The sequence below is a fragment of the Alligator mississippiensis genome, chromosome 6, assembly GCF_030867095.1.
Source record: "Alligator mississippiensis isolate rAllMis1 chromosome 6, rAllMis1, whole genome shotgun sequence".
Taxonomy (NCBI): Eukaryota; Metazoa; Chordata; order Crocodylia; family Alligatoridae; genus Alligator; species Alligator mississippiensis.
Window position 1 is genome coordinate 89317616 of NC_081829.1, and position 26757 is coordinate 89344372.

Sequence of the window (26757 nt, forward strand, 5' to 3'; positions counted from 1 at the left end):
CTACTTATGAGCACAGAGTCGGGTCCAGCTCCCTGCAGTGGTGAGTGGGGACTGCCCGAATCTCCGAAGCTCTCCAAATCTTTTCTGAGTCGATTTGGAGATCTTTGGATCAATTCAGACCTTTTTATTGGTCTCCCGATTTGATTCGGATTCAGAGATTTGGCCACCGAATCAGACCGAATCTCCTCCAAATTGAATCAGCACCCAAAGTTTTGCACAGCCCTAACGGGCAATTGTTGGCATGGTAGAAGGAAAGATCAGGTTCAACCCTGTGAGTAGAGAAACCCCAACCATCTGCAGCATTCCTGTTATGATGAAGCAGCTTGTTACTCACACATGGGCACTGATTTCAAATTCTGACATTTGCAGAAAGACACATGCTAGCAGAGGAGTGGCTCCTACATTCAGGCTGAAGTCCCCAGATGCCATAGAAGTAACAAATCTTTGGTTGCTCCACCTTTTTTCTGGGCCACTCTAGTCTGACTGCTGTGTGAAGTTGTTTGTACAGGAGAAAGTTGTAAATATTAATGCCTCTTCACCCCACATTTAACAACTCTACTTTGTGTTGCTCTACTACAGAGGGAAACATGTAGGCCTGTAAATGTCTTCTGTCCCTAACCTCTCTCCAGCGTCTCCTTTGCTTTCCCTTCCCCTTTAAATCCACTAAAAGAGAATTGCTTCCTCAGTAGTAAATCTGAGACAGCTGCAAAATCCCACGTTTGAAAAGGGCTCTCTGCACTCAGGAAAGCTTTTACAAGTATTCTGACTTCAGGAAAAGTGCCTATCATTAGTCTGAGAGGGAAAAGGCAGCTACAGATGGAAACAGTACAGATTGCTAAGATTCAGTGACAAGATGGATCCATGATTACAGGATTGTCTAGTGGTGAGTATACTTATTAACACAGATTACCCTATGATGAGAGAAACCGTTGATGGGTTTTGTGTTGCAGTGAAACAAAGCAATGCTTGCAGTAACTGTGCGTCAGGATCTTATTTGACTCTTCTGTTGGCTTCGGTACTGTTACAACACAGTTTTGGTAGTAGGCTGAGCCAGATTTTACTCAAAACTTGAGCGTTTTGGTGGCTTTAATTTTTTGATTGGGTTATTGTCTTGTAGATCTAGTCTCTTTGCATAGGGAAGTAGGTCTGACTCTTCCACATCCTTTACCTTCGGTAGGCATGTAAACATCTGCAAACTAGGCATAAAATGCTGCCATCTTACCCCAGCATTTGAATTCACTTTGCTTTCATGTAAACAATTATACAAGGCAGTAGAAAACTCAGCCTGAAAATTGTTAGGGCTCATAACACTTCCAATAAGTCATTGCTCTCCATATACGAGTTGCAGCTAGCTCCTTCTGTGAAGTTTTTTTAATTGCTTTTCTAACTTTGATTTGGAAAATTTAGCCAGAAAATTGCTAGAGATACCAAATGCAAAGGAGATTGCTTCTTCAAAGTCTGAAGGAAATCTGTCAGGTGGTTGAGTTAATATATTTAATTACAAACTTACCTGGATTTGAGAAACTATGGCATTGTTTTATTTTCTAGCCTAATCCCAAACTTGCCTTGTCACTATCCTTTCATACTTTTCACATACTTTATTTACCTTTACAGATTCATGCACTGGTTATACTAGAAGAACGTACATTAAAATTAAGCAAAGCTGTTAATGTGTGGGGAGTTATCATCTTTGTAGAAAGTTTTGAGAACCTTCTCTCATTTCGTGAAAAATGTTGACATAAAAGCTCAGTGTAATTATGTCGGGAACTGAATGAGCTACGATGGCCAAAATTTTCCCAAGTGGCCATTGATATTGGGTGGCCAGTTAAATTGGGCAGACAGGGTGTGTCTACATGTGCACCTTAATGCGCGTTATCTTATTGTAACGCGCATTAAAGCATCACAAAAAGTGCACTTTCACTAATGCGCATTAAAATAAGCTAATGCACCTTTTTCTAGTACCTCACAATCGAGGTACTAAATTTAATGCACATTAGCAAAAGTGCATTAATGAACGTGTAGATCTGACCACAGAGACTGCACCGTTGAAGGACCGATGCCCTTCTGAAAATAATGTCCTAAGTCTATATGTGCACGTGTGTGTGTGTGTGTTAGAGAGAGAGAGAGCGTGCACTTGTTGCTCTTTAAGGCTGTTTGCATAATAAAGACATAAAAATACTGGTATAGGAGAAAGCAAACAGAGATTTCCTTTTGTTCAAGGGTTACTAAGCTGCTTTTGGTGTTGAAAGGCAAAAGTATCGGTCTCTATGCTTGTATGTGGGAGGGGGATTTGGGGGGGGTGTTAATGAGAACACACATTTTCCCCAATGGAGGCTGTCACCCCCACTGAGCAGAGAGTGGTAGTTAGCCGTCTTAGTCTGAAATCAGGCAGAAAACAGAGTAGATGTGTACCTTATGGGCTAACTAAATCAGAGATGCATAGCATCTGTAAGCAGTAGGCTTATGAAAGCTTATGCTATGCATCTCTGATTTAGTTAGCCTATAAAGTGCAAATCTCCCCTACCTTCTGCTACCACTGCCACGCTAACTTTGACAAGACAGAGCAATTAAAATAATAGATTTTCAAAAAGTTTTTAATAATTTATTTTTAAAATCACTTGTTGCTTTGTAAAATTAATTTGATAAACTGCTATTGCACATTATAAATCTATCATTTTAAATTGCACTGTTTTATAAAGCCTGAGTTTTGAAAAAAGTCTACCAGTGGTATCTTACTTAAATTGTACAGGTATGTAATTGTATTTCAGTGAATAAGTCGGCGCAGTTAAAAGGGACTGCTCCAAGTTATGAATGTACAAGTGCTGTTTGCAGCAGCTGGGGCTAAATCAGGACTTTTTAAAAAGCATTTCCCCTGGTGTCATAAAATATCTGTCACTTCAAAACATAATGACTTCAAAGTTAACAGTGACATTATTTAGTTTTCAATAAATTAGACTATTGTAATTTGCCATCAGTGAAGCTGGGGGAGGAAATGAAGTCAAGTCAAGTTGGAGGCTCAGGAGAGAGGATCTTGTAAGTGATGGCTCCCGCTGCTGTATTCTCTATCAAAATGCTCCCTGTCCTAGGTGGAATATGTGCTGGTCCCTTTTCCCATTGGGATAATTGACAGCTTTAGGAAGCCTGCCAAAAATTACATCTGAACTGGGGACAGAGCCATGATCTTGGAAACGGCAGCCCCAATCCTCAGCTTTTATGCCACAGTTCCTCTTGCACAAATTGTTTCCAATCTCTCTCTATTTGCCCAGACTGTTTCCCTTTGTGAAGGGCTTTCAGATCAACAGATGAATAAAGGTGAGGTTAACTGCAAAATAATATTCTTGACGTTATATTTTTCCAGCTAGGTGATTATGGCAGAGAGGAACAGTATGTGTGGGACATTTAGGGCTAATCTTAATTCTAATACTTAGTAGAGAGTAAAGAGAGCCTTATATCCGTCTCTGCCTGCATGGACAAAAAGCAACTACGCTATGGGCTGAGATAGTGCAGATTACTTCTTTCCAGTCTTGCTACAGGTGAAGGTGGAAAAGCAAGGACATTATTGCAACTCTACGCTGTAAAACTGTCCTGGGTCTGCCTCCGAAGCAGGGCTGCATGTGCCGTGTGTAGCTCGGGGCTTGTGTCCAAGCCACAATCCAGTTCTTAATTCACAATAACTCTGCTAACATTTAGACTGAAAGCAGAATATGCTAACCCTGCATGTGTAGCAAACCTCTCTCTTGGGCACGTGTGTGTTTTGTCAGGTATTCTTTGAAAGATGCTCTACGAGCATGCATACCTCTCGCTCTTTAAGTTAACCGATCAGGTCATTTTTATTCACTGCATTTCCTTACAATTTTAAAAACCCTGTCTCCAAACTACACAAAAGGGGTGGGGGGAATAGAAAAACAACTCCTGAAAAATTCCCAAAACAGTAGAAAGGACCAGTAATAGTTATAGAATAAGATTACTTAACAGCCTGCCATATCCTATACAACGTCAAGTACTCAAAAACTACCATACAACTCTGCAAAAAAAACCATGAACAACACCACAGCATCATACTTTCACCAGGAAGGCAAATACATAAGCACAATTATTCTGAAGAGTTTGCCTAACAAATCTCCCATGTGCAATATGGCTCTTTGGATTTATTTGGGTTTCCTTCCTAATCTCAGCTGAACTCTTTTGATGAAACTTTTCAAAAGAGACTTCAGCCTGACCAGTAAAAATTTGACAAACCTGTAAGCAGCTGAAAGCTATGTCCTTCTAATGATAAATTAAGGACAACCTTAACTTCAGCAGATACTGCCGGGTCCACCTGTAATAGCTCACGCTTAACCTACATATATATTTTTAAAGGAACAGTAGTTATAAGTACTTCACCTAAAACATCCATTGTTAGTGGCTAAATATATGAAACTATATTTTCTATTAAACTTGCCTCATTAAAGTATCTTCCCCTAAGACGAAGATAAAAATGTTTCAAAGCCCAGAACAATCCATGAGTCAAACTCAGAGGTACTGTGCCATGACAACATTCATTTCTTTCAAGAAAAGATATTCTTTGTTATATGGGCCACTAAATATACATTGTCATTCACTATTCATTTCCTGCTTTTTAAGGGTCTGGGTCCTGTAAAAAAAAAAGGGGGGGGGGGCAAGGGGTGGAAATTGTAGTGCTCCATACCACTGTCACAGTAAAAAAACAGACAAAGTTTCTGGAGAAAATCTCAGCAAAGATCATTTGACAAACATCATCCTGTCGGTAGAAGAAGCACGCGGGCAAAGCTGATGATGGGTCGGAGGGAGGGCCATTTCCAAACCTAGCTGATCCGTGCATGTCCACAGGAGAGTCTGGACCCACAGATCCAACCACACCTACAAGCCAATCTTTATAGTACGATTTAAAAGGAGTGATGCCATCCAAGGTCTACCTTGGTTTCTCTAGGGCTCTGGTCATACAAATGCACAAACAGATCTTTACACGTGCCCCTTTGGTTCCATAAACTTCCATTGTAATTTTTTTGGAGAAACTAACAGAAATGGTATACAAAATGTGACATAATCACACTATTGATAAATCCTACATGATTTCATATAAAGCTTGTTGTTTCGCTTTCCCTAACATTTGCGGTTTGTACAAACGATGATGCCAATGTAAGAAGTCAGAGAAAAGTAGAATGGGTTGCTAACCTAATCAGATCAATAGCAAAAATCAACAGTGTACCCAACAGTGTACTGATAGCTAATGCAATGAAAAGATGAGGTTTTTAAATCAGTGTTTCTGTGCATGTGGGATCTATCCTTGCAAAAGTTTAATAAAAACCTAGCTGCAACATCTACTTGCTATGCTAACCCTTTCCATCATGACAACAAATCTTGATACATAAACTGGAACAGCTTGCTCATCAGAAAAACGGAGTTGCCCATGTGTTTACATAAAATTAATTTTGAAAGGCTCCGTGTGTGCATGCAGAGCTCATGCTTGTGGACTGAATGTTTTTAAAGGCTAGTCTCAAAGCACCATAGATTAAAGTTTTGATCAATGTAGTTAAACCACCACAGATATGAAGGTTCTAAATTTAGTTTCCCTGTTTCAACATCTGCATATAGGCAAGCTCTAGGATTCAAGAATATCACCGGGTTTTGACTTCAGAAACGGAAATAGCTAATATTTTACATGATCTGGTTGTCTGCATAACTGGTATGCATGACAAGTGTTGCACACTCCAACAAAAAGAAAATCATCTGATAAAAATAATAAAATGGAGAGCTCTACAAAAAATGCATAACCCCGAGAGAGACTTTTTAAAAGAACAGCTCATGTTCCAAGCATGATTCTTAATTGGATGTTACCTTATAAAGATATTTTATATTCACATATTCATATCCAGGTAACACTGCTTCAGTGGAGACACGCGCACACAAGTTGTTATTAATAAAACTAAATGTTATAATGATGTTAATTTTAACTATAAACAAAAATATAATAACCTCAATCGTTTAAGGATTCATTTACATGGCACTCCTGCTCAGGTATTCATCACGTCCCTTATTAGGATAACATCTTCATCATTTATGTAGAGCACTTGAGTTGTTATCAATACAATTATCTGAACAGTTCGTTCAATGTACATTGTGTGTTAAAAACCTGTTTATAATCTTAGTTTAGCTCCAAATAAACACCATTAGTGCTTTTTTAATTTCCTTTTTGAATCACATTGATGTTAAGTACTATAGCCCCCCTTGTGATTCCATTCAAAGCAGCTTTCAAAAATGTACCATTTCAACACACTTCCTTTAAATTTTTCCATGCATCTGAGATCGAAACAGAACACTTTGTCTGAGGACATTAAATGAAAATACAAAATGGTGTAAACTGGGGTAACTCTAGTGATTTGTTATGCAAACCTAACTAAAACAGCTGGGGATCTGGCCGCCCATAACATGACTCAGAGCAGTACAGCATTAATTACGCATGAAGCAGACTTGCTCCCTTTCCCGGTGAAGTCAATAGCAGTTTTACCTTCTATTCTTATCCCCAAATCCTGGCCCATGATTCAGATCCTAGATTCTCAAATTGCCCTATAAACAACGTGCCTCCAATGCAAGTACAAAGAAAAAAAATCCTGAACGTTGCCAACAACCTCAGCACGGCCTTTTCCTATTAGAAATATGGACGGTCAAAAACCTGCCATCTCTTTCCAATAGTTTGACCATTACAGTTGTTGTAGCATATTGTCATTCAGGCCAACATAATGGAGTTTTTACATGACCAGTTCTCAAAGAGCTTTATCTACCCTTTAAATAATAGCCTCTATAAGGGACAGCAGACCTAAGAGTGGGGAGGAAAGTGAATAATACTTAAATTAGCAAATGGTCACTGTAAAATACACCAGTTGATTTTTTTTTTTTTTAAATCTTTGATACAGTGAAGATGTGCTAGTCAGACATGTTCCACTAAAATCTGGCTATGACATGAGAAGTCCAGTGAGTCAGGGCCATAAAAGGAAATAATGCTGAAATACCGATGAATAGTAAAATTTCAGTAGAAAATCATAATAGCAAGAGAGAGATAACATACCTGTTTGTCATTGGCCCTATGAAAGGGTTTGTGATTAGCTGCATAGTTGCTTTAGAAGCAAACAATAAACCAACTTGAACATTTTCATTTAGAAGGTCCTTGTCTTCCTTAGGGCAATCTGAGGGTGTATCAGTCACATTTAAAACCATTTGTTCTGTCTGAGCAATATACCAATCTTTCAGTCTTGTCCTATCAGACTGATTTCCAGTAACCATTGTAGAGTTGTCATAATAGGAGAAGATACTCTGAAAACTGTCCAATGTTGATGAAACTATCTTGGGCCTAACAGTGTGGTTTTCGGTCGCATTTTTGTGGTGTTTGATGCTGTAGAGGTAACTGGGAATTATTGGCACTGGAAAAAACAAACGGAGGACGTTGGTTACTCTACAGTTCCCATTGCAAATGACATCACTTCATTAGCCTGCATGCTTTATCATTGATAATGAAATGATAATAGAACAAGTAAAAAAAAATAGGGCTTATCTTGCTGGAACATTATTAAGAGCTCTGTTGTTAATTTTTATCTACAGCACAGGATTATATTAATAAAAGTTGTACCAGGAAGATGTATGCTGGCTGTATCGGTGATATCTAGGCAGTGCAGTTATAACCTGCTTCTGTAAGTTTTTTTTCCAAAGATCTTCAGTTTTTGTTGGTTTGCATGAGTATAGCAAAGTCTTCCATAGATATTATTTAACAAGCAAAGTATGAGAAGAACCCAAGAAATTGCTTGTGCAGCCTTATCTGATGCATATTTTTTTAAAGAACACTTATTGAGGTGTAAAACCACAGAATCCAAGAAAATGGTCTAGTAACATGTATTTTTATTACGTGCAATTAAATGCTGCACGACTAAAAGTATTACGGGAAAAAATTTTGTATCATCTTTATAATAACAGAGGGAGCTATAGCATTGATGTTCATTCTCTCTTCATCACTGGATTTTTGTTAAATTCACCTAACAGAAAAATCAAAAGTGAAATTCTTAATATGATTTTCTTTTCTTAGTATAATTTTCCTGAAAATACTTATATATAATAAAAATACATTCGTCAAAATTACTGAAAGTGGATACCGCAGTATATTTTGCAAAGGAATAATAGTGATACAAGCAACAGTTGCTTATTTGTGTCACCTCTTGCAACATCTGAATATTCATCAGACCTGAAAAGATCTTCTAACATTAGGTTACTGAATAAGAAATGAGGCGCTAATACATTTACGAGAGAATGATTTTCTTTAAAAAGATAGAAAAAAAATTAAAATATATACACAGCTTTATTTGAAGTCCTATTGTGGCACTGGGCTTTTTAAGCTGAACTTTCCATCGGCATCAATGAGTTCAGTTTAAAAACTCATGCCACAGTGCACTCAAGGAGTCAAACCTGTAGCATCTATGTCTGAGGGTTACACGAGCAAGTATTTTCCACTTGTTTTCACTTTTTAAAAAACTGCATCCTTATATCAAAGTTTAAGCTATGAGAAGACTGTTTAAAATGATTAGTTAGTGTTCAAGCAACGTAAAACATTCATGTTAAATGCATTTATAGCCACGCCTGCACATAGGTCCTGACTCTGTGAAGTCAAGGGAAGTTTTGCTGTTGCCTTAAACCATGCTGGACTGGACCTTTCATCTTTGTTCTGGTCAAAGTTGATTGGGTTTTTTTACTCCACCTAATTCTGTTTTATTTTGAACTGATGTAGATGGCTTAATCCAGTTATCACTGCTACGCTACAGAAGTTATTATAACAATAATGATGGAGGGGGGAACCCTATCAAAGGGAAACATGTGCCTTGTGTGTTATCTGGCCCTCCCTTCAGTCCTCACGACCGCAGAGAGAAGGAAGGAAGAAGGCATCATTACAAAAACTTCAAAAAATGAGACAGAAGTGTTGGGTTGGGTGTTTTTTTTTCCTACTAGAAATATTTTTCTGCAGAAGCCCTCAACCAGGACTGACGGGGCCGGCTGGACGGACAGGGCGAGGGCCTCGGGTGCAGACAGCCGCATCTCTGATGGAGAAAAAAGTGCTGCAGGGAACTTTCCTGAAAATACATATAATAAAGAAAAGACCAACACGGCTACCAAATACACCCCTGAAAAACACAGAAGACGCTGAATTTTAGCCCGTTTTGGATTCAAGCTTCATTGCTGAACAGCAAGACAAGAAGGGAGGCGTAGAAAGATGCCTGATCCGTCACAGAGCAACTCGCCCAGCCCAGGGGGGCCGCGGCCCCTCCGCCGCCTCTGCGCAGCAAGGAAGTTGACGGGAACTTTTCCCACCTTTACTGTTCCCTGAGCCCCAAGACACCTTGCAGAAACGGGGGGTTTGTTGTCGCTGTTGTGGAGATGTCTTAGTTGGGCTACTAAGAAAGCATCCCTGGGCTACTAAGGCATCATCCCCGAGCCAGGACTTGCAAAGAGCATGCTTTCTTCCCAAGGAGGGAGGCGGGGCGGGGGGGCACCTACCCACGACGGTGAGCAGCATGTTGTCCAGCAGCAGCGCGATGAAGACGATGAGCAGGATGAGTCTCCGCGACTGGCGGCTGTCTCGGAGCCAGCGCAGCGCGGCCGGCTCCCTCCACGCCATGGCTCGCGGCTCCCCCGCCCCGGCCGGCCGCCACTGCCGTCCCGAGCCCCCGCCTCTGCCAGCGACACTTACAGCCTCCCCTGACGTCAGCCCCGCACGTGGCACCCGCACCCGCACCCGCACCCGGCACGGGGGGGCTCCGGTGCCTCTGCCCGGCGCGGGGCGGGGGCGCTGCCTCGGCTGCGGGAGACCTCCGACGGGCTCGTGCAGCGCCGGCCTCCCCCCCCCTCCCCTCCCCAGCTGAGGGGACTCCCAGAAAAGGAGGGAAGGTCCCTCAGCTACATCATCCCAGCCCAAGCTTTGTCTAATGGGAGCTTCAAAACCTCCAGGGATGGAGAGTGCACCGTGCACGTGGGAGCGTGGCACGGGAGCGTGGCGGTGCACCCCCTGCGAAAAGACGCCGCTGACACGGCTGGTGGCGGCTGCGGGCAGTCCCCGATGGCCGGCGGTGTATGTGAGTGGTTGCCGACCAACGGTCAGTGCTCGCCACATCCTCCTCCCCACGGCTGACGGTGCCGTGGTCGCCTGTGGGAGCTCGCCGCTCACCACCGCCACGCTCCCGTCACCGACACCACCTGCGGGAGCTCCCCGTTCATCACTGCCACACTCCCGTCACCGACACCACCTGCGGGAGCTCCCCGCTCGCCACCGCCACGCTCCCGTCACCGACACCACCTGCGGGAGCTCCCCGCTCGCCACCACCACGCTCCCGTCACCGACACCACCTGCGGGAGCTCCCCGCTCGCCACCGCCACGCTCCCGTCACCGACACCACCTGCGGGAGCTCCCCGCTCGCCACCGCCACGCTCCCGTCACCGACACCACCTGCGGGAGCTCCCCGCTCGCCACCGCCACGCTCCCGTCACCGACACCACCTGCGGGAGCTCCCCGTTCATCACTGCCACACTCCCGTCACCGACACCACCTGCGGGAGCTCCCCGTTCATCACTGCCACACTCCCGTCACCGACACCACCTGCGGGAGCTCCCCACTCATTCACCGCCACGCTCCCATCACTGACACCACCTGCGAGAGCTCCTCGCTCACCACCGCCACGCTCCCGTCACTGACACCACCTGCGGGAGCTCCTCGCTCGCCACCACCACGCTCCCGTTACCAACACCACCTGCAGGAGCTCCCCGCTCGCCACCGCCACGCTCCCGTTACCGACACCACCTGCAGGAGCTCCCCACTCGCCACCGCCACGCTCCCGTTACCGACACCACCTGCAGGAGCTCCCCGCTCGCCACCGCCACGCTCCCGTTACCGACACCACCTGCAGGAGCTCCCCGCTCGCCACCGCCACGCTCCCGTTACCGACACCACCTGCAGGAGCTCCCCGCTCGCCACCGCCACGCTCCCGTTACCGACACCACCTGCAGGAGCTCCCCACTCGCCACCGCCACACTCCTGCCACAGACAGCGCAGCGGCTGCATGTGGAAGCTCCACACTTGCCGCTGCCATGCTCCTGCCACCAACGGTGCTGTGGCCACCTACAGGAGCTTGCTGTACCCCACCAGCCTCCAAGGGCACGCAGCGTTCATGCCACCACCTCTTACTACCCCCCTAGTGAGAAAGTTTCTCCTAGTATCTATGCCAGCAGTTCCCAAACTCTGAGAGATGTTGTACCACCAGTTGAAAGCAATACAACCTTAAGTACCACCAGCAAGTTTTTGTCATATAAAGTAATTATAATAAATCTGTTAAGGCGTACCACTGACAGGTGGTTTGGTGGTAGGTGTACCACAGATTGGGAACTGCTGGTCTAACCTACTGGAGGACCCAAAACTGAACACAGGACTCCAGATGTGGCCTCACCAGTGCTGAACAGAAGGGAATAATCACTTCCCTTGACCTGCTGGCAACACACCTACCAATGCAGCCCAGGATGCCATTAGCCTTCTTGGCAACAAGTGCACGCTGCTGGCTCATATTCAGGTTACTGTCTGCTGTAACCCCCAGGGCCTTTTCTGAAGAGTTGCTGCTTAGTCAGTCAGTCCCTGGCCTGTACCGGTGCATGGGATTGTTCTGTCCAAGTGCAGGATTTTGCACTTGTCCTTATTGACGTCATGAGATTTCTTTCGGTCCAATCCTCCAATTTGTCCAGGTCTCTCTGAATCCTAGCCCTACCCTTCAGCATATCTACTACTCTCCCTCTGCCCACCCCCTAAGTTGGCTGTCGTGCAAACTTACTGAGGGTGCACTCCATTTCACTTTCCAGGTCGCTGATGAAGACAGTGAAAAAGAACAGCCCTAGGACCACTTGATACTGGCTGTCAATTAGACATTGAGTCTTTGATTACTACCCTTGCTTTGAGTCTTCAATTACTACCCTTGGAGCCCAGTGATCCAGCCAGTTTTTTATCCACCTTACAGTACATTCATCCAACCCGGACTTCCTCAGTTTGCTTGCAAGAATGTTTTGGGAGACTGTATCAAAAGCCTTGCAAGGTATATCTTGTCCACTGCTCTTCCCACATCCACAGAGCCAGTCGTCTCATCATAGAAGGCAGTCAGGTTGGTCAGGCACGACTTGCCCCTGGTGAATCCATGCTGACTGTTCCTAATCACCTTCACCTCTAAGTGCTTAGAAATGGATTCCTTGAGGATCTGCTCCATGGTTTTTCCAGGGACGGAGGTGAGGCTGACTGGTCTGTAGTTCTCCAGATCCTCCTTCTTCCCTTTCTCAGGAAGGCCCAGCTTCTTTAATGTCTTCCCATATGGAAACCCCTCCATACTGCTAATCATCCTTGTTGCCCTTCTCCAGACCTCTTCTAGTTCTTCGATATCTTTTTTGAGGTGTGGAGACCAGAACTGAACACAGTGTTTGAGGTATGGACATACCACAGACATATAAAGGGGTATAATGATACTCTCCCTTTTGTTTTAATCCCTAACATTTTGTTTGCCCATTGCTGGCTCCTGAGCACTGAGGTAATGTTTTTAGAGAACTGTCCACATTGACTCCCATATCTTTTTCCTTGTGCCTTACAGACCAGTGATTTTTCAGCCAGGGTGCCAGGGCACCCAGGGTACTGCCACATCCTTTGAAAGGTGTCAAGAGATGTGAGTAAATAAGTGGGGTGTTAGGAGGTAAGCAGATAAGCCAAGTAGATAAAGGTAGCTCAGGTTGTCCCTGTCCAGACAATTCGCTGCTCCTACTGTCCTTTGTAAGGAAGTAAGTACTGTAACATATAAATGGGTTTTGAAACTGGGGGCCACTCAATTCACAAAAGTTATAGAGGGGTGCCTCGAGTCCTCTGAGGATGCCTCCTGTCCAAAAAGGTTGAGAACCACTGTTATAGGCTCACCAGATTAGACAGATACAGCACAAGCTTTTCTGGGCTGAAGCTCGGCGTCATCAGAGGCTGGAGAAGCAGGGCTAGTCTGAGCACCAGTGAAGAGGATACAGCAGACTAATTTTGTCTGTCCTAAGCTATCATGACAGATAAGGAGCATACTGCAGGACATGATTCAAGTTATACTGTAGTTATACATGCACAGGTTCCCCAGCAATTCCAAAAGGTGGGAGTGAAATACCTGTAATAAGCTCCATAGGGTTGTGCATTTGATTTTTCACCCCTCTAATCCTTTCCAGTCACCTGAATTCTAGCCTCACTTCCCATCGTGGCATACTTTGGAAGGCTATGTCAAATTAGAAGTGATCTGCATAAGGTCACCACATATGTCTTTCAGTCAATGAGTCTTTTAATGAGCAAAATCAGTATTTTTACTATTCTTTTCTCAGACTCTCATACCACTAATTGGTCCCTTTCGTTGTCATATCTGCGTGGAATCCCATGCATTCTGCTCACACTGTTATATTTCTTTGTGATCATTATGCACAGCAGGGGGTGGGAGCTCGCTGCTGCTAGGGCAGGGGGCATTGTCCCTGCCCAGGCTCCCATGGTGGAGCCTACCCTGGCAGCAGTCAGCTCCTGGGGGCAGGGAATAATCTCCTGCTCCCTGTTGACTGGGAGCACATTTGCTCCCGATCGGCTGTTTACATGTGCCGTACTGTGCAGTAATTACTCCTGAGTAAATTTGCTATTTGTATTTACAGGTAGCTAATTTACTCGCGAGTAGAACAATTACTGTGCAATAAGCATCTGCACATGTAGACTGTGACGCTTACTGCCCAGTCATTTGCTCTGATCTTGAGTAAAGTGTCTTGTGTAAATGCTCCCACTGAATCCAAAGGATCAGGCCCCAGTAGAAGAGACTTAAGTTGTGACATTACTGAAAAAAAGTTTATTTTTCTGACTGAATTGCATGCTTATCTGTTCGGTTTTATAAAGTTAGGTAACCAGGATGTGCCACGTTCTGACTTGAGAAAGCTTTAAAAATGATGCAGATTTCTCTGCAAAGGTTGTTGAGCAAAACCTGTTAGCCTGTACCTTTTGCCAGTGCCTCTGGATTAGAGACTTATTAGCAAAACAGTTTTACACTCTGGCAAATGACTGTTCCATCATAGAATTTGCTTAGGGATGTAACACGGGGGAGAAAAATGGATAGACAATAACAGGCTCTCTAGTTTTTTTGAAACCAGTGAAAAGACTTTCTATTTCTTTCTATTAAGACTTTCTTTTCTTGTTTGCTGTACTAAAATTTTCATAAAATATGCTATTTACTGTGCATTCACAGTTTCTTCTAATAATAATAATGCCAAATTTGTTGAACAGAATATCCATTATTTATTTCTGTTCCCACATTGGTAAATTTTGATTTTTCACTGATATGTTCTTCTGGTACCTCCTACAAACCTTCTTTGATATGCACTCGTCGGGTCCATCAGCGTAATGTCAATCCGCGTTGCTAAGATTGTACGAGTGGGATTTTCACTTTTGCATGGTTTTCCTAACCAATATCTTCAGTGCTGTACTCCTAAGTCACCAACAAGGGAGAATGACCTTCCTTTCTTCCCTCAGAATAAAGAAAACAGAACATTTACTTTATTTTTACTGAAGAGAAATCAGTTGCCCCATTCTGCAAACATGCATACAAGTAACTTTGCTCAGATAGGAAAAAAATGTATGTCCAGATGTTGTGACTAGCAGAGCACGACATATATATAAAGGATGCATTTTAATAAAACATCAATAGAAACATGACAGCAAGAAAAAAAAAGAGGAGTTGGACCTTCTTGTATTCACAGAACTTCAAAAGAGAATTAGTTCATAACTGCTTAGATATCTATATGGCCCCATTAGCACAGTACCTCAATGCCTTGCTATAAACTTGCTCAAATGTAGTAGGTTCCATTACCTCAGCCAGCAAATCTATTTCCTATGGAATAGCATGTGCTGTACAGATGATAAGAAAGCAAAGATGCTCTGATAAGCACGTTAAAATCTCTAAGCAAAAGATTTTTCTTCTTCTCCAGCATTTCCCCTATTGCCTACTACCTCTGTGATACTTCCATTAGTACTGACAGCTTCTGACCACTCTGTTTGATTAGCATTTGAAGGATTAGCTTTTTCACTCTCCTAGTCTCTGCCTGTGCCCCCACAAAGAACTCTGATTACCAGACACACAATGCTCAAATATATACAGGTAGGTACGCTAGCACGTTTGCTAGTACCTATGCTTGAACATGAACACACCCATTTTTACGTGTAAGTGTATGTGCCAGAAAGCTTGCAAAGAACTTTTTTCCAGCTGTTTAATTGATCCAATAAAAGATATCACATCTACCCAAAGAACCTTGCCTATGTCCTTAGACCAACATAGCTACAACCAACAACCCTGCAATATTATCTATCACACACACACACACACACACAAATATATTACAATATTATCATTATGATCGCTATTAGCCAATTATATTGTAATTGTGCCTAGAAACCAAGCAGGTGGGGGCTCAGTTAGGTTAGATCCTATTCAAACATAGCTGTATTTAAACAAAAATTGTTCCTCCACAAATATTTGTATAAATTTAAACCAGCCGCATTTATGTTTACTAAAGATGGAGTCGAAAAAGGATGTGATATCAGACAAACTGAACTGCTAGTTCAGTGAATGTGTTTCTGAATTGGTTTCTTTCTTAAGATTTTGGTTATTATGCAACTACTTAGTCAACAAACTGGGGAGAAGAGAGAAATGTCATTATTTTTCCCCCAGCTACTGTTGGAAATTTCAACAAAACATTGATAGATAAAAAATATCCATCAGCTCTATCCTTTTCTATTATAAATACTAATTTAATAACTTTACAATTTTTTATCAAACTTTAAATAAACATGTTTATCTGATTCAGATCAAATAACACTGCTATCAGATGAACTACAAACAATGTTTAGAGATTTTAAGAGTATCTAAGTGGCATTGGAGCCTAAATTTTGAGTCTCCTTTTAAGTTCTTGGTTGATGTAGGCATCTTTGGCACTCTTTCCTTTATTTGAAAGTAACATATTGATAGTAAAGGGATGAATTGTTGAGTTACCAGTTGAAAGTGATTGTAGTACTATGTACATCTCATAAATCCCCAGAGCATGGATAATGGTAGGTTGGTCATCACAAAGGTTAAACAGCAAGAAGTCTAGGCCTTTACATCTCAATTGTTCCGTTGTGTCTTACACCTGGGCTTTGGCCAATTGAGTAGTCTGTTTAATTGAATCGGTCTCTACAATGCCATAGGGCCAGAATGACCAAGCAGGATGCAAAACCCAAAGACGGCACTGGCATTACTTTTTCCAGTCCAGATTTGAACTGCAAGTGAAGATTTCTCTGCAGCAAAATATCATCATTGCCCTAAGCAATGGGCAAGCTGCTACTACTTTTAGTGGAGAGAAGTGTCATTTTGCAGACTTATTTCCTATGGCTAGTCTATCTAAAAAAGGAAAGAACCTATAGCTAATGTTTGTCCTCAATCCCCAGAGATGGCCCAGGTTCAAGCTGCCTAAATGGTTAACTTTGCATAACCATGAAGTCTTACTTCAGTGCTGTGCATTCCTTTTCTTAATGTTTTATGCATTCAGTAAGTGTGTATCACACCTGGAATCTGAAATCAGCTCATTTTCTCAAAGATGTTTGGTTAGGAATTAAAAAAATGTGGTGAATATTATCCTATCTAAGGCCAGTTTCTTCCAGGAGACTGATTTCTCTTTCAGAAGGAAGGAAATTCTGCATTAATTAAAGCAAGAAGTTCACTACAGTCCTTTTGAAACTAGTGTTTTTGATCATAATCAAGTTTTAATCAAAGAGGCTTGAACCCATTTTTAAGATGCTATTGTTCATACTCTAAGACAGCTGCATGTTCCAGGGCAATCATCATTTTGATCACCAACACATAGAGGACTAGTTCGTTTTTATTTTTTCTAGACAATAAACTATAACGCTAAGGCCTGTTCCAGGTGTAAGCTCTGAACCTGCAACACTTAAATGAGTAATTTGGTGATTAAGTGTTGCAGGACTATGTTCTCATAAAGTGATTATGAATAAAGTCTCTTCTTTGCCCTACTTCCTTGTTCTTTGCTGCATTTCATACACTTCATAGACATTTGGGCTGGAAGGGACCCCAGAGGATCATCGAGTCCAGCCCCCTGCCCCAGCCCCCTGCTTTTTTGCACCCAGACCAAAATGAGCACCTGAATGCATGCTTCAGATCCTAATTTTATAGCCTGATCTTCAAAACTTCTGAGCATCCTATGGGTCCCAGCAACTCCTATGTGAGTTGCAAGACGTTCAAAACTTCTGAAAAAACTACGTCTGCTTGTTTAGATGCTAAAAAATGTTAAAAGACTGTCTTTGAAGTCTGGTTTTGAGAACATGGGCCACACAGGGCTAAGTATAGACAGTAAAAAATTCAGAGACTGAATCGACTCAGTCTTCACAACTTAGTCTAAACTGTGTAGAATGAACCAATAAGCAAGTGAACAGACATTCATTTTTTATTCCAGAAATGCAGTCACATGCCCGCAGTGGCTCAGGCCAGAAGCCGGGGCACTAGTGCACGCCTTCCTGCCTGGCTGGAGCAGACAGCTTGGGCCAAGACTAGCCCGCCCACCCTGCAAGGGGATTCTTGTCGGGGAGGTGCAAAGCATCCTGGGCTGCTGGGGGACTGTGAGTTATCTTGAATCTGGAGAGGATCTGGGACAGAAGTTCAATAAACCAATTTAACCTAAATCAGTTAAGTCTGATGCTCCATCCAGGTCTATCATAGACCAGTCTTGGCCATTTTGAAAGTAGTTTATGTGCACTGAACTTCTGTTGTGTGACAGATCTGAGCCAGTTTCCAGTCACTAATATCAGTTGATATGTAGTTTGTGTACCTAGCCACAGAGTATAACCTCAAATAAAGTCCTCATGATTTTGCCTTAGTGACTTGCCTGTAAGCACTCTCTATCTTCTTCGTTCTCAAAGGAAACCCAGTCCTTTTTAAAACTATCCTTCCTCACAATTTACATTTGTGTCTATACCACACAGTTCTCTTTGTGGCAACCGTCAATTCTCCTGGATCATGGTATATGCATGAGGGCCACTCAGACCATCAATGTCTATGCCTGGTCAGGAATTTTTTGGAGGAGTGGAGATTGCCCAGACCTCCCATCAGGCCACTGAGACAGAATCCAAGGACCAGACTGAGTCCAGATGTTTGGTGCCTCCATGGCTGCAGCTGTATAAGTGTCTGGGAACCAAACCCAGGTTTCCTGTGTGGTAGACAAGGATGCTACTACTGAACCACAGGGGATTCCTGATAGGTCTCTTTGTCATACCTCACAATTATCTGAGCCTTTTAGACATATTAATCTTTTACAATTATTTTTCATCTACCCTTGTTTGTCCCGTCTAAGTGGGGTCACTGTTGCAGATCCTGGCTCCCCACCGGCTTTGATCATACATATCTTCTTCTTCCAACTCCTTCTCTCTCATGCCACTATATCTCTCCATCTTATCTTTGGTCTTCCTCTTCCTCTTCTCCCTGGCAGTGCCATTCTGGTAACTTCTTTTCCAATGTATTCTTCTGAACTCCTCTGAACATGCCCATACTATGCCAGCCTTTTCCCAGGTAGAGAAAAGGGGAGTTGGATCTTCCTCAATTTTTTTGTAGTAGGTGGTGTCAGAGTTGTCTGTTGGTTTCTTTTATGCAGTCTTCACGGTTAAGGATAACTATAGCTCCTCCTTTATCTGCTGGATTTATTAGTATATGGTGCTTGGATCTATGGCTCTTCTCTCTGGTAGGGAGAGGTCGTTATGGTGGTGTTTGTTGTTGATTTATTTTTCATTGTTCATTCTTTCCCCGAAGCAGTCAATATAGTGGTCAAGGTTTGAATTTTGTCCACTGTGAGGTGTACAATCTCATGAGTTGTTTTGTTTTTTGGGGGGGTTAATCTTTTCCTTGATATTGTCAAAGGATGAAGCGTTGGCAGTGTTTCTGAGACAAAAAGAATCTGATTGTTTGGAATCTAGCCGCTGCGAGAGCCAGCTAATAAAACTGATGTCTTTGAACTGGCCTCTTCAGGCTAACGTCTTTTAAGTCTGTGAGTCAGTGAGCGTTTGAAGTGAGTGAGTCAAAGGTATGAGTCTTATGCGGTAATTGTTCAATATTGAGTGAGTAGGAGGGAGAAAGCCGTGGTGCTTTGAGCTGGGAAGGAGCAAGTGCAGATCTAGCTAGCGTCTGAGTCAGCCTTCGAAGTGCGGGAGGGAAAAGCAGCGTACATACCAGCCAGCTGGTACCCATGTGGAAATTGGATTCTGTGGGGTTGCTCAGTTAGTCAAGTAAAATAAACTGATGCACCAAAATATTTGGCTTCTGATTTAAAGGTTAAAACTAGGTCAGCTTAGTGCCCAGTCACAGATAGAAACCTTGAGGATGGAGGTTGAAGTTCGGCAATAGATGAGTGCACATGGGGACTGGCAAGTTCACTTCACCAAGTGTGTAATCTGTGTGTGCATAGGCACATCTTCCAAGCAGATGATGGTCTTCAAAATACACGTCCAGAGCCTGGGAGGCAAAGTTGCTGAATTAGCAGGCAGAACATGTAGAGAGTCCAATTCTAGGAACATTGCAGTGCCTAGTTGCCTCCATCTTCCAGCTTGCGAAGCCATTGTCATAAAAAGACCTATTTGGAGTGGCTCGGTCATTTCTTAAGCATGGAGAAGGTCATTGCAGAAGGATAAAACCATAGCTGAGAGATGCAGGAAAACTTTAGGAAAAGGGACAAAAAACAAGAGACAGCTATGCGGTGCCTTGCCCACGGGAGGCAAGCTTCTGGACAACCCTCTAATGCATTTTAAAGAGAAGCCTGCGATCAAGGTACTGACTTGTTCACGAGAGATGTCTTCAGGCTAAACTCCAAGCATCTCTATTATTAATCAGCCAAAATAATGCATTTGTTGTCATTCGCCCCCTTTAATTATTTCACTGGGTGAAGAGTCTCTCATTTCACTGTGTGCTGTATTCAGAATAACTCAGTGGTAAAAAAGTCAAGTTGTTGCTTTGAAGTAAGTATATCAATGCACAGCCTTGAACGGAAATAACTAAAGATATGAATCATAATCAGTTTTTCCTTCTAATTATATTTACCGCGTAGAAAAAAAATCTTCCAGGTGACTAGGTAAAAGGTTCACAGCCAGGGATCAGAATTTTTTGTCTGTCAGAAATAGTAGGCTTTAACTCAACAATATAATGATAACAATTTACAATTCACATTTTAAACTATTTTGCTGCTGCTTATTTTAACAGGAACACCCAGCTACTCTGGGATTTTAAATAGGACTTGAATAGAAAACCACCATTTTCTCTGCTCCCTCCACAATCTAATCTGTGAAGAAAAGACATGATCCATAGTATTGAGACTAACGCTTTGCTCTGTGTAAACAATATTTTGCTACCTAACTAAATAGCAATGGAAGTAATGACAGCATAAATGACAATTCACTTGTATAATGTTTAGCTGACTCTCATTGAAATTAAGACAAACACAGAAGTGCAGTCTTAATAATTAGATCACTGAATTAACTTGTTTTATAGGGGAATATCCAAGGAATAAGGGAACATTGGTTTCAAGAGTTTGCTGCTTTGTGCTTTAAAGCACAATTTACCTAGCTGAGAACATGTTGTCACTTAGAATGGTTTTTAAAACAAGAGCATCAGTCATCCCAAATTCTAGCTGATTAGCCATTGCACTCAGCTGACCAATCTTGATCTATATTAGAGCTTTAAACTCTGATCTGTCCAACACATGAAGATAAACTTTCTCAGGCAAATGGTTATGGTTCATCTGGTCTTGGAACCATTTCATTTTGGAAAGCTGGTCGAGCCCAGTTCTTTGTTTATCGTGTCATTTTTCGGACTCAGGGATTTTTTAGTCCTGTTTTCATGCTACTGAAGCTTTATGACACTTCAATACTTTCATGCTGAGATACAGGAACAGAAAATACTTTTTATCTTTGAGACCTGAGAACTAACAAAGATCATATTATTATAGAAAATGAGGGTTGGAAGGGACCTCAGGAGGTAAGTTAGTCCAACCCCCTGCTCAAAGCAGGACCATCCCCAACTAGATCATTCCAGCCAAGGCTTTGTCTAGCCAGGTCTTCAAAACCTCCAGGGATGGAGCTTCCACCACCTCTCTGGGTAGCCGGTTCCAGTGTTTTACTACCCTCCTAGTGAGAGAGTTTCTCCTAATCTCCAACCTAAACTTCCCTTGCTGCAACTTGAGCCCATTGCTCCTTCTTCTGTCATCTGCCCCCACTGAGGACAGTCCAGCTCCATCCTCTTTGGAACCCCCCTTCAGGTAGTTAGAGGATGCTATTCAATCCCCCCTCAGTCTTCTCTTCTCTAGACTAAATAAGCCCAGTTCCCTCAGCTTCTCTTTAGAAGTCATGTGCCCCAACCCCTAAATCATTTTTGTTGCCCCCTGCTGGACTCTCTCCAGTGTGTCCACATTGGAGATTTGGGTCTCCTTTCTGTAGTGGGAGACCTTGGGTCTCCTTTCTGTAGTGGGAGACCCAAAACTGAACACAGTACTCCAGATGTGGCCTCGCCAGTGTTGAACAGAGGGGAAGAATCACTTCCCTTGACCTGCTGGCAACACTCCTACCAATGCAGCCCAGGATGCCATTAGCCTTCTTGGCAACAAGGGCACACTGCTGGTCATATTCAGTTTAGACAAGGGTGGGTCCATGATTTCCTGAAGTGAGGTACAGGAGCAACAACTTGCACTGCAGGAGTAGTTGCATCCCAGCCTCCTCTGCCCCCAGCAAAGCAGGCAGACCACCCTCAGGAGTCTTTTTAAAGTCACTTAAACTGGAAAAAAGCCCAACCCACATGCAGCCTGAACAGGAGAGCAGATGGGAACAGGAACAGCTCTGGTGTTTCCCCTGCCCTTGGGACAGTGGGGAAAGCAGGAGCAGCAGCCTGAGAGGGTAGAGGGGGTGTTTCATCTCCTTTGGATGTGCTTGAATTATGGAATTTAACTCAATCAGGAAAGCCATTAGAACGCAAGATGTATTGATGGTACTTTTAGTTGCAGAGAGATACTCTGATACGGCCTACTAGAGTTTGAGTGAAGTAAGGACTCATTTTGACATATGTCGTTGAAGAGGGTCTTAGAAAAAAAGAGGCATCAGGCACAATAAAAACTGAAAGGAACCAGGCTAAATAACACCTTGTTTTCTCTGTCCTTTCTGAGCTAGTCTTCTATTTGCAGTTGACATTGCCCAGAGGGCAGCCTAATGTTAACACCACGATCACTGGAAAGACACGCTGGCTGCAGCGTTACAAACCTAATTATTTTCTCCAGAAATCCATCTGTAACAAAAAGGCATCTGACAAATAATCTTTCCCATCCCTGGAGCTTAGAGGAATCCAGTCATTACATGCAAACCATGTTTATATTGACAGTTTGTATGTCCGCTGAATCTATTGTCTTTTTAGTGGCTTTGACACCCCCCCGCCACCCCACCTCCACCCTTAAGACAAATACATTTCTGTTCAAGGTGAAATAGGACCAGTGGACCAGCCGCTACAGGGATTCACTGTGCAGTTCAGTCTGCAGGAGTGGTGAGATGAGAGAGTGGCATGTGTAGTACAGATGCTGAATCAGCTCTGAATTTAAACTAACATCTAGAGAGCAAGTGGCACCCAGGTGAAAATGCATAGACTCCAGGGGTGACCCACAGGTAGCATGTGGGGTGCATGGGATGGTCCCGCACACTGCATCGGGTACCTGTTCCAGCTTGCTTCCTGGAAGAGCAGAGCAGTCACCGTGACCAGCACAACTTGAGTGGCTGCATCATGCTCTGAGGCCTTGCAACACATGGCAGTGGCTCTGGGGCTCCAGGGCCATGCTGCAAACTCCATGGTGGCAGTGGCTCTGGATCCAGAGTGTGGGACTGGTCAGCAGGGCTAGTGCATGCCACGGACTGGCTTCATGCCACACATCCCACCCATGGCATAGACAGAAATATCAAAATCAAGATAGACACGTGGAAAGATATCTCTGCCATTCCCTGAACCCAATTAGTATACTGTCGGCCTACATGCTTATATATAATCCATGCATGCTTATAACCTACCTATGTTAAACTTGGTGTATGAATATCATATTGATAACAGAGTGGGGTTGGTTCCATGAACTATGAGACTCTGGATACATCAATACTGCAGTAGACTAGTAGTTCAGTGACTGCAGAGGAGCACGGACATACCCAAACTGAATTTAAATTAACAAGTTTGGGTACTGCTGGCAGTTAAGCTGCAGAAACATGGGACTCAATATGGAATACAAAACCCATCTGAGAAACTAAGTGATTATTTGGGCCATTAGCTTGCACTGAGCTATGTGCATGTGCAGATAGACATTAATACGTTGAATTAACATTGTTAGGTTACAAGTGTTCATGAGTTGAATTTAAGTACATACAGGTTTATAGTGTAGCAAATAGACTCAGGATTAGCAGAGATATTTTTTCTCCCTGTATGTGACTGCAGTATTAGCATATCTCCTGTCTCTCTCTTTTTATTTAAATATTTTTTAACCTTGTCATATCAGAATTGGTCCAATTAAGACTCAGCCTTGAGTAAAATGCCTCTCAAAGTCTACAGAAAGATTCCCACTAATGCAGCAGTGAAAGAGTCATGAGGCAAAGGGGATGGAGGGGTATAAACACACCTACTTAGAATTGCCTTCTCTCCAACCTGATAAAAAAGGAAGGCCTGTGCTGAAGGAGTAACATGTAGAAGAGGGCACCTTGGACCCTGGAGGAACCCTGACCAAATCCCGCGGGACATTAGAAAGTGATAGGTGAAGAGTTTATGCAAGGACTGTATGATGTGGTTGCCTGTGATGGCAGGAAACTGTATCCGCTTCAGGACTATGTTTGCATTAAACTGAAGCAGGTTTCTTATTCTGTAAGGAACTGCATACCTCCTATAATGTCTAAAAGTAAGAGCAGCTACGTAGAAACCCTTCTGAAAATCTTGTGTTGTATCATGTCCAGCTATCACATGCCCCCAGAGGGGTTATTATCAAACAAGAGTGCAGTGAAGACCTGAGGAGGGCAAGCTTAAACAGAGAGCTCATCCTGGGGAGGGAACCTGGTGGTCAAAGGAAGAGACAACACCCAGAGTCTGCTCTCTAGTGGTAGAATCTATCATTTTTAAAGGTACTCGGTAACCGGACACTGAGGAGATTAGGAATTAGGAGACGGTCCCTCGATTAGAGAGCAGCTAGCTAGTGAGTTATGGAAAGACAAAGGGTCTCCAGAGGTTGCCTACTGCTCCACAATAAAATGAATTCTTGTGAGTTCTTCTCGTTCATGGTATGCCTATATTTATTGAACCTGGTGATCATCATTCATAGTATGTCTATATTTATTGAATTTGGTGATCCTCAAGCCCGGGGGAGAGAACCTCGAAGGTGTGAACCTAAACACAATAGTTTGGTGGAGGGTCTAGCAAGGGAAGTTCAACCAGGGCTATGCCAGTCTCCATTTGTGTTCACAGCATCTTTTAGTCTTGCCTGTTGTTGTAAGGGTTGGATTCAGGGCTTTAAGGTGTTGCAGTTTTTAACAGCGGTGTAGCAAGATCTTTCGGCACTTGGGCCCGAGGTGTGTGGAGGGAATTACGCTGACCACTGGAGAGCGGAAGAGGGCAGGGGAGGAGAGGTGTTGATGTCTCCAAGAGCCTGTTAGCTCCTGCTGCAATGTGGTTTGAATAAACACTCAACACAGCTATTCAGTGAGTATAAACTTAGTGTAGCGTTTATCGGTGCTAACAGCCAAGTGATCAGACTGGCTGTCAGCAAGGTTAAACATAAATCCAAAGTGTATTTGAAGCATTGATATCAAGCCCACATTATTTCCTACACCTGATCCATCACATTTGGTGCCACGCACCTAGCAGTTTGCTGATTAATGAACTTATTTAATTACAACATTTTTACAGATCTTCCCAGGTGTGTACCACTTTTCTTATCTGCTACAGGAGGTTGTACTGACTCTTACATCCCAGGATGATCTTGATGAGATTCCAAATATTCTTGATGCACCAAACTTTAGACTTGCATATTTTAACTCTTTGTGCTTTTAGCCTGTCTGATGGATTCCAAGAGGGAAAGGGAGAGGGAATGGAGTCTTACTTGCCCCTGCTCAGGCTGCTGCTGCTGAGGAACAGGCAACTATGCAGGCTCCCTGTGGGCTTCTCCTGCTGTCCCGTTCACCCCTCCCCAGGTGCATCTCCCATAGCAAAGTCTCCGCCGGGGCGGGGAAGGGGGGCAGAGGTTGTCTTTCCACCCCTCTTCTCTGAATATACAACTGGATGTGGGGCTGCACCACTTGGCTCCTATGGCACAGGGTTGTGCCTGCCATGGCAAAGACTTCTTGGGGAAGGGAGCTATCTAGGCACCTCCTGTAAGTTGGCACTCAGGGCTGGTACCCCACTCACCCCCGTTCCCCCAGTTGCACTACTGGGTTTTAAGCTTCCCCTTTTTGTTTGGCCATCTGCTACTTGCATTGCAGAGTTGTGTTGCAGGAACTTGTTTGTATACCATCAAATGAAAAATTATTCCTAGCCATTATTAAAACACACATGGAGGAAAGGAGAAACCTTTACAATTTAAAAGATCAAGTAAATCTCACTTTTGATATAATTTTCCTCTGGCCTTCTCTCCCTCTGTTTGTAGAGAGTCTTTTAAAGGATAAAAACACATTGCTTGACATTTCTCAGATGGTATCTCTTGTCCTCACTGGGAAAGAAGAGAAAGTCAGTTTTATTTGGTAGATCTCATTTCCTGACAGACTTCTGTTAAAGTCTAATCCTGTCTCTTCCTAAGACAAAGCAAGACAAATGAATACAAGGAGGGAAGAAGAGAAGAACTGAAAGAAAATATGAGAAAGGAAGCACCTTCTGTCTGCACTGAAGTTTAGTTACCGGATAATCACAGGCACAACATATGGTACAAGACTGTTTTAACCACTTTGGGCCCATAATAACCGTGTTGGTTTGGGAAAATATTTGGCTTCATAGTTGTTATTTTCTTCTGCCGGGTTTGTGGGAAGCAAGGCCAAGATCCATTTATGGCTGCCCACACTGGCCATTGCGAAGTGCTGTAAGGTTAGATTTATAATGGTTCCTCTGCTCGTATACAGAATCTGAGAGGGAATGGGAAGTAGAGAAAATACACCCGGAGAAGAGCTGGAGGCCCCTGCTTTCTTTCTAGCTCAGAAATCAGTGACAGAGCCTGGTTCTTCCCGGTCAGAATATCCTTCAATATTGGAGAAAAGATCAGCAGTTACAGATACATCCCTGTGTCCTCGCAGCTGGTGTTGGTAGCAGCCAGGAGGGTGATACTAAGGTTAGTGTTGTGCATGGTCCAGTCTTTCTGCCTGGATAAACTACCAAGTGTTCCCAGCAAAAAGAAACCATCCAAAAAGGGCCAAAAACTTGCTCCATCAGAGATACCTAATTAAAGTCATGCTCCTGGCGATCCACTTTTGTTTCTTTTCTAAAGTTATCTCTGCAACCACATCAGGAGACTCCTGTTTACAATGTTTTTACTCTGGTTTGTGTTCTAATATTCGATTTTTAAATGAATCAGTTGTCAATCGGGTCACAGCCATGTCTTTGCAAAGAACAG

At 43.2% G+C, this 26757-nt stretch overlaps 1 protein-coding gene across 1 annotated transcript in view; it reads right to left on the reverse strand.

Annotated features, from left to right (window-relative positions):
* SLC18A2 (solute carrier family 18 member A2) overlaps positions 1 to 9719 on the reverse strand; it is a 44508-nt gene extending 34789 nt beyond the window's left edge. The window contains exons 1-2 of the mRNA XM_006262699.4: positions 9553 to 9719; positions 7085 to 7436 (exon numbers count right to left, since the gene is read on the reverse strand). Of these exons, the coding sequence (XP_006262761.1) occupies positions 7085 to 7436; positions 9553 to 9673 (473 nt within the window). The 5' untranslated portion in view covers positions 9674 to 9719. The remainder of the gene's footprint in view (positions 1 to 7084; positions 7437 to 9552) is intronic.
* Between the last annotated feature and the right edge of the window lie 17038 nt (positions 9720 to 26757).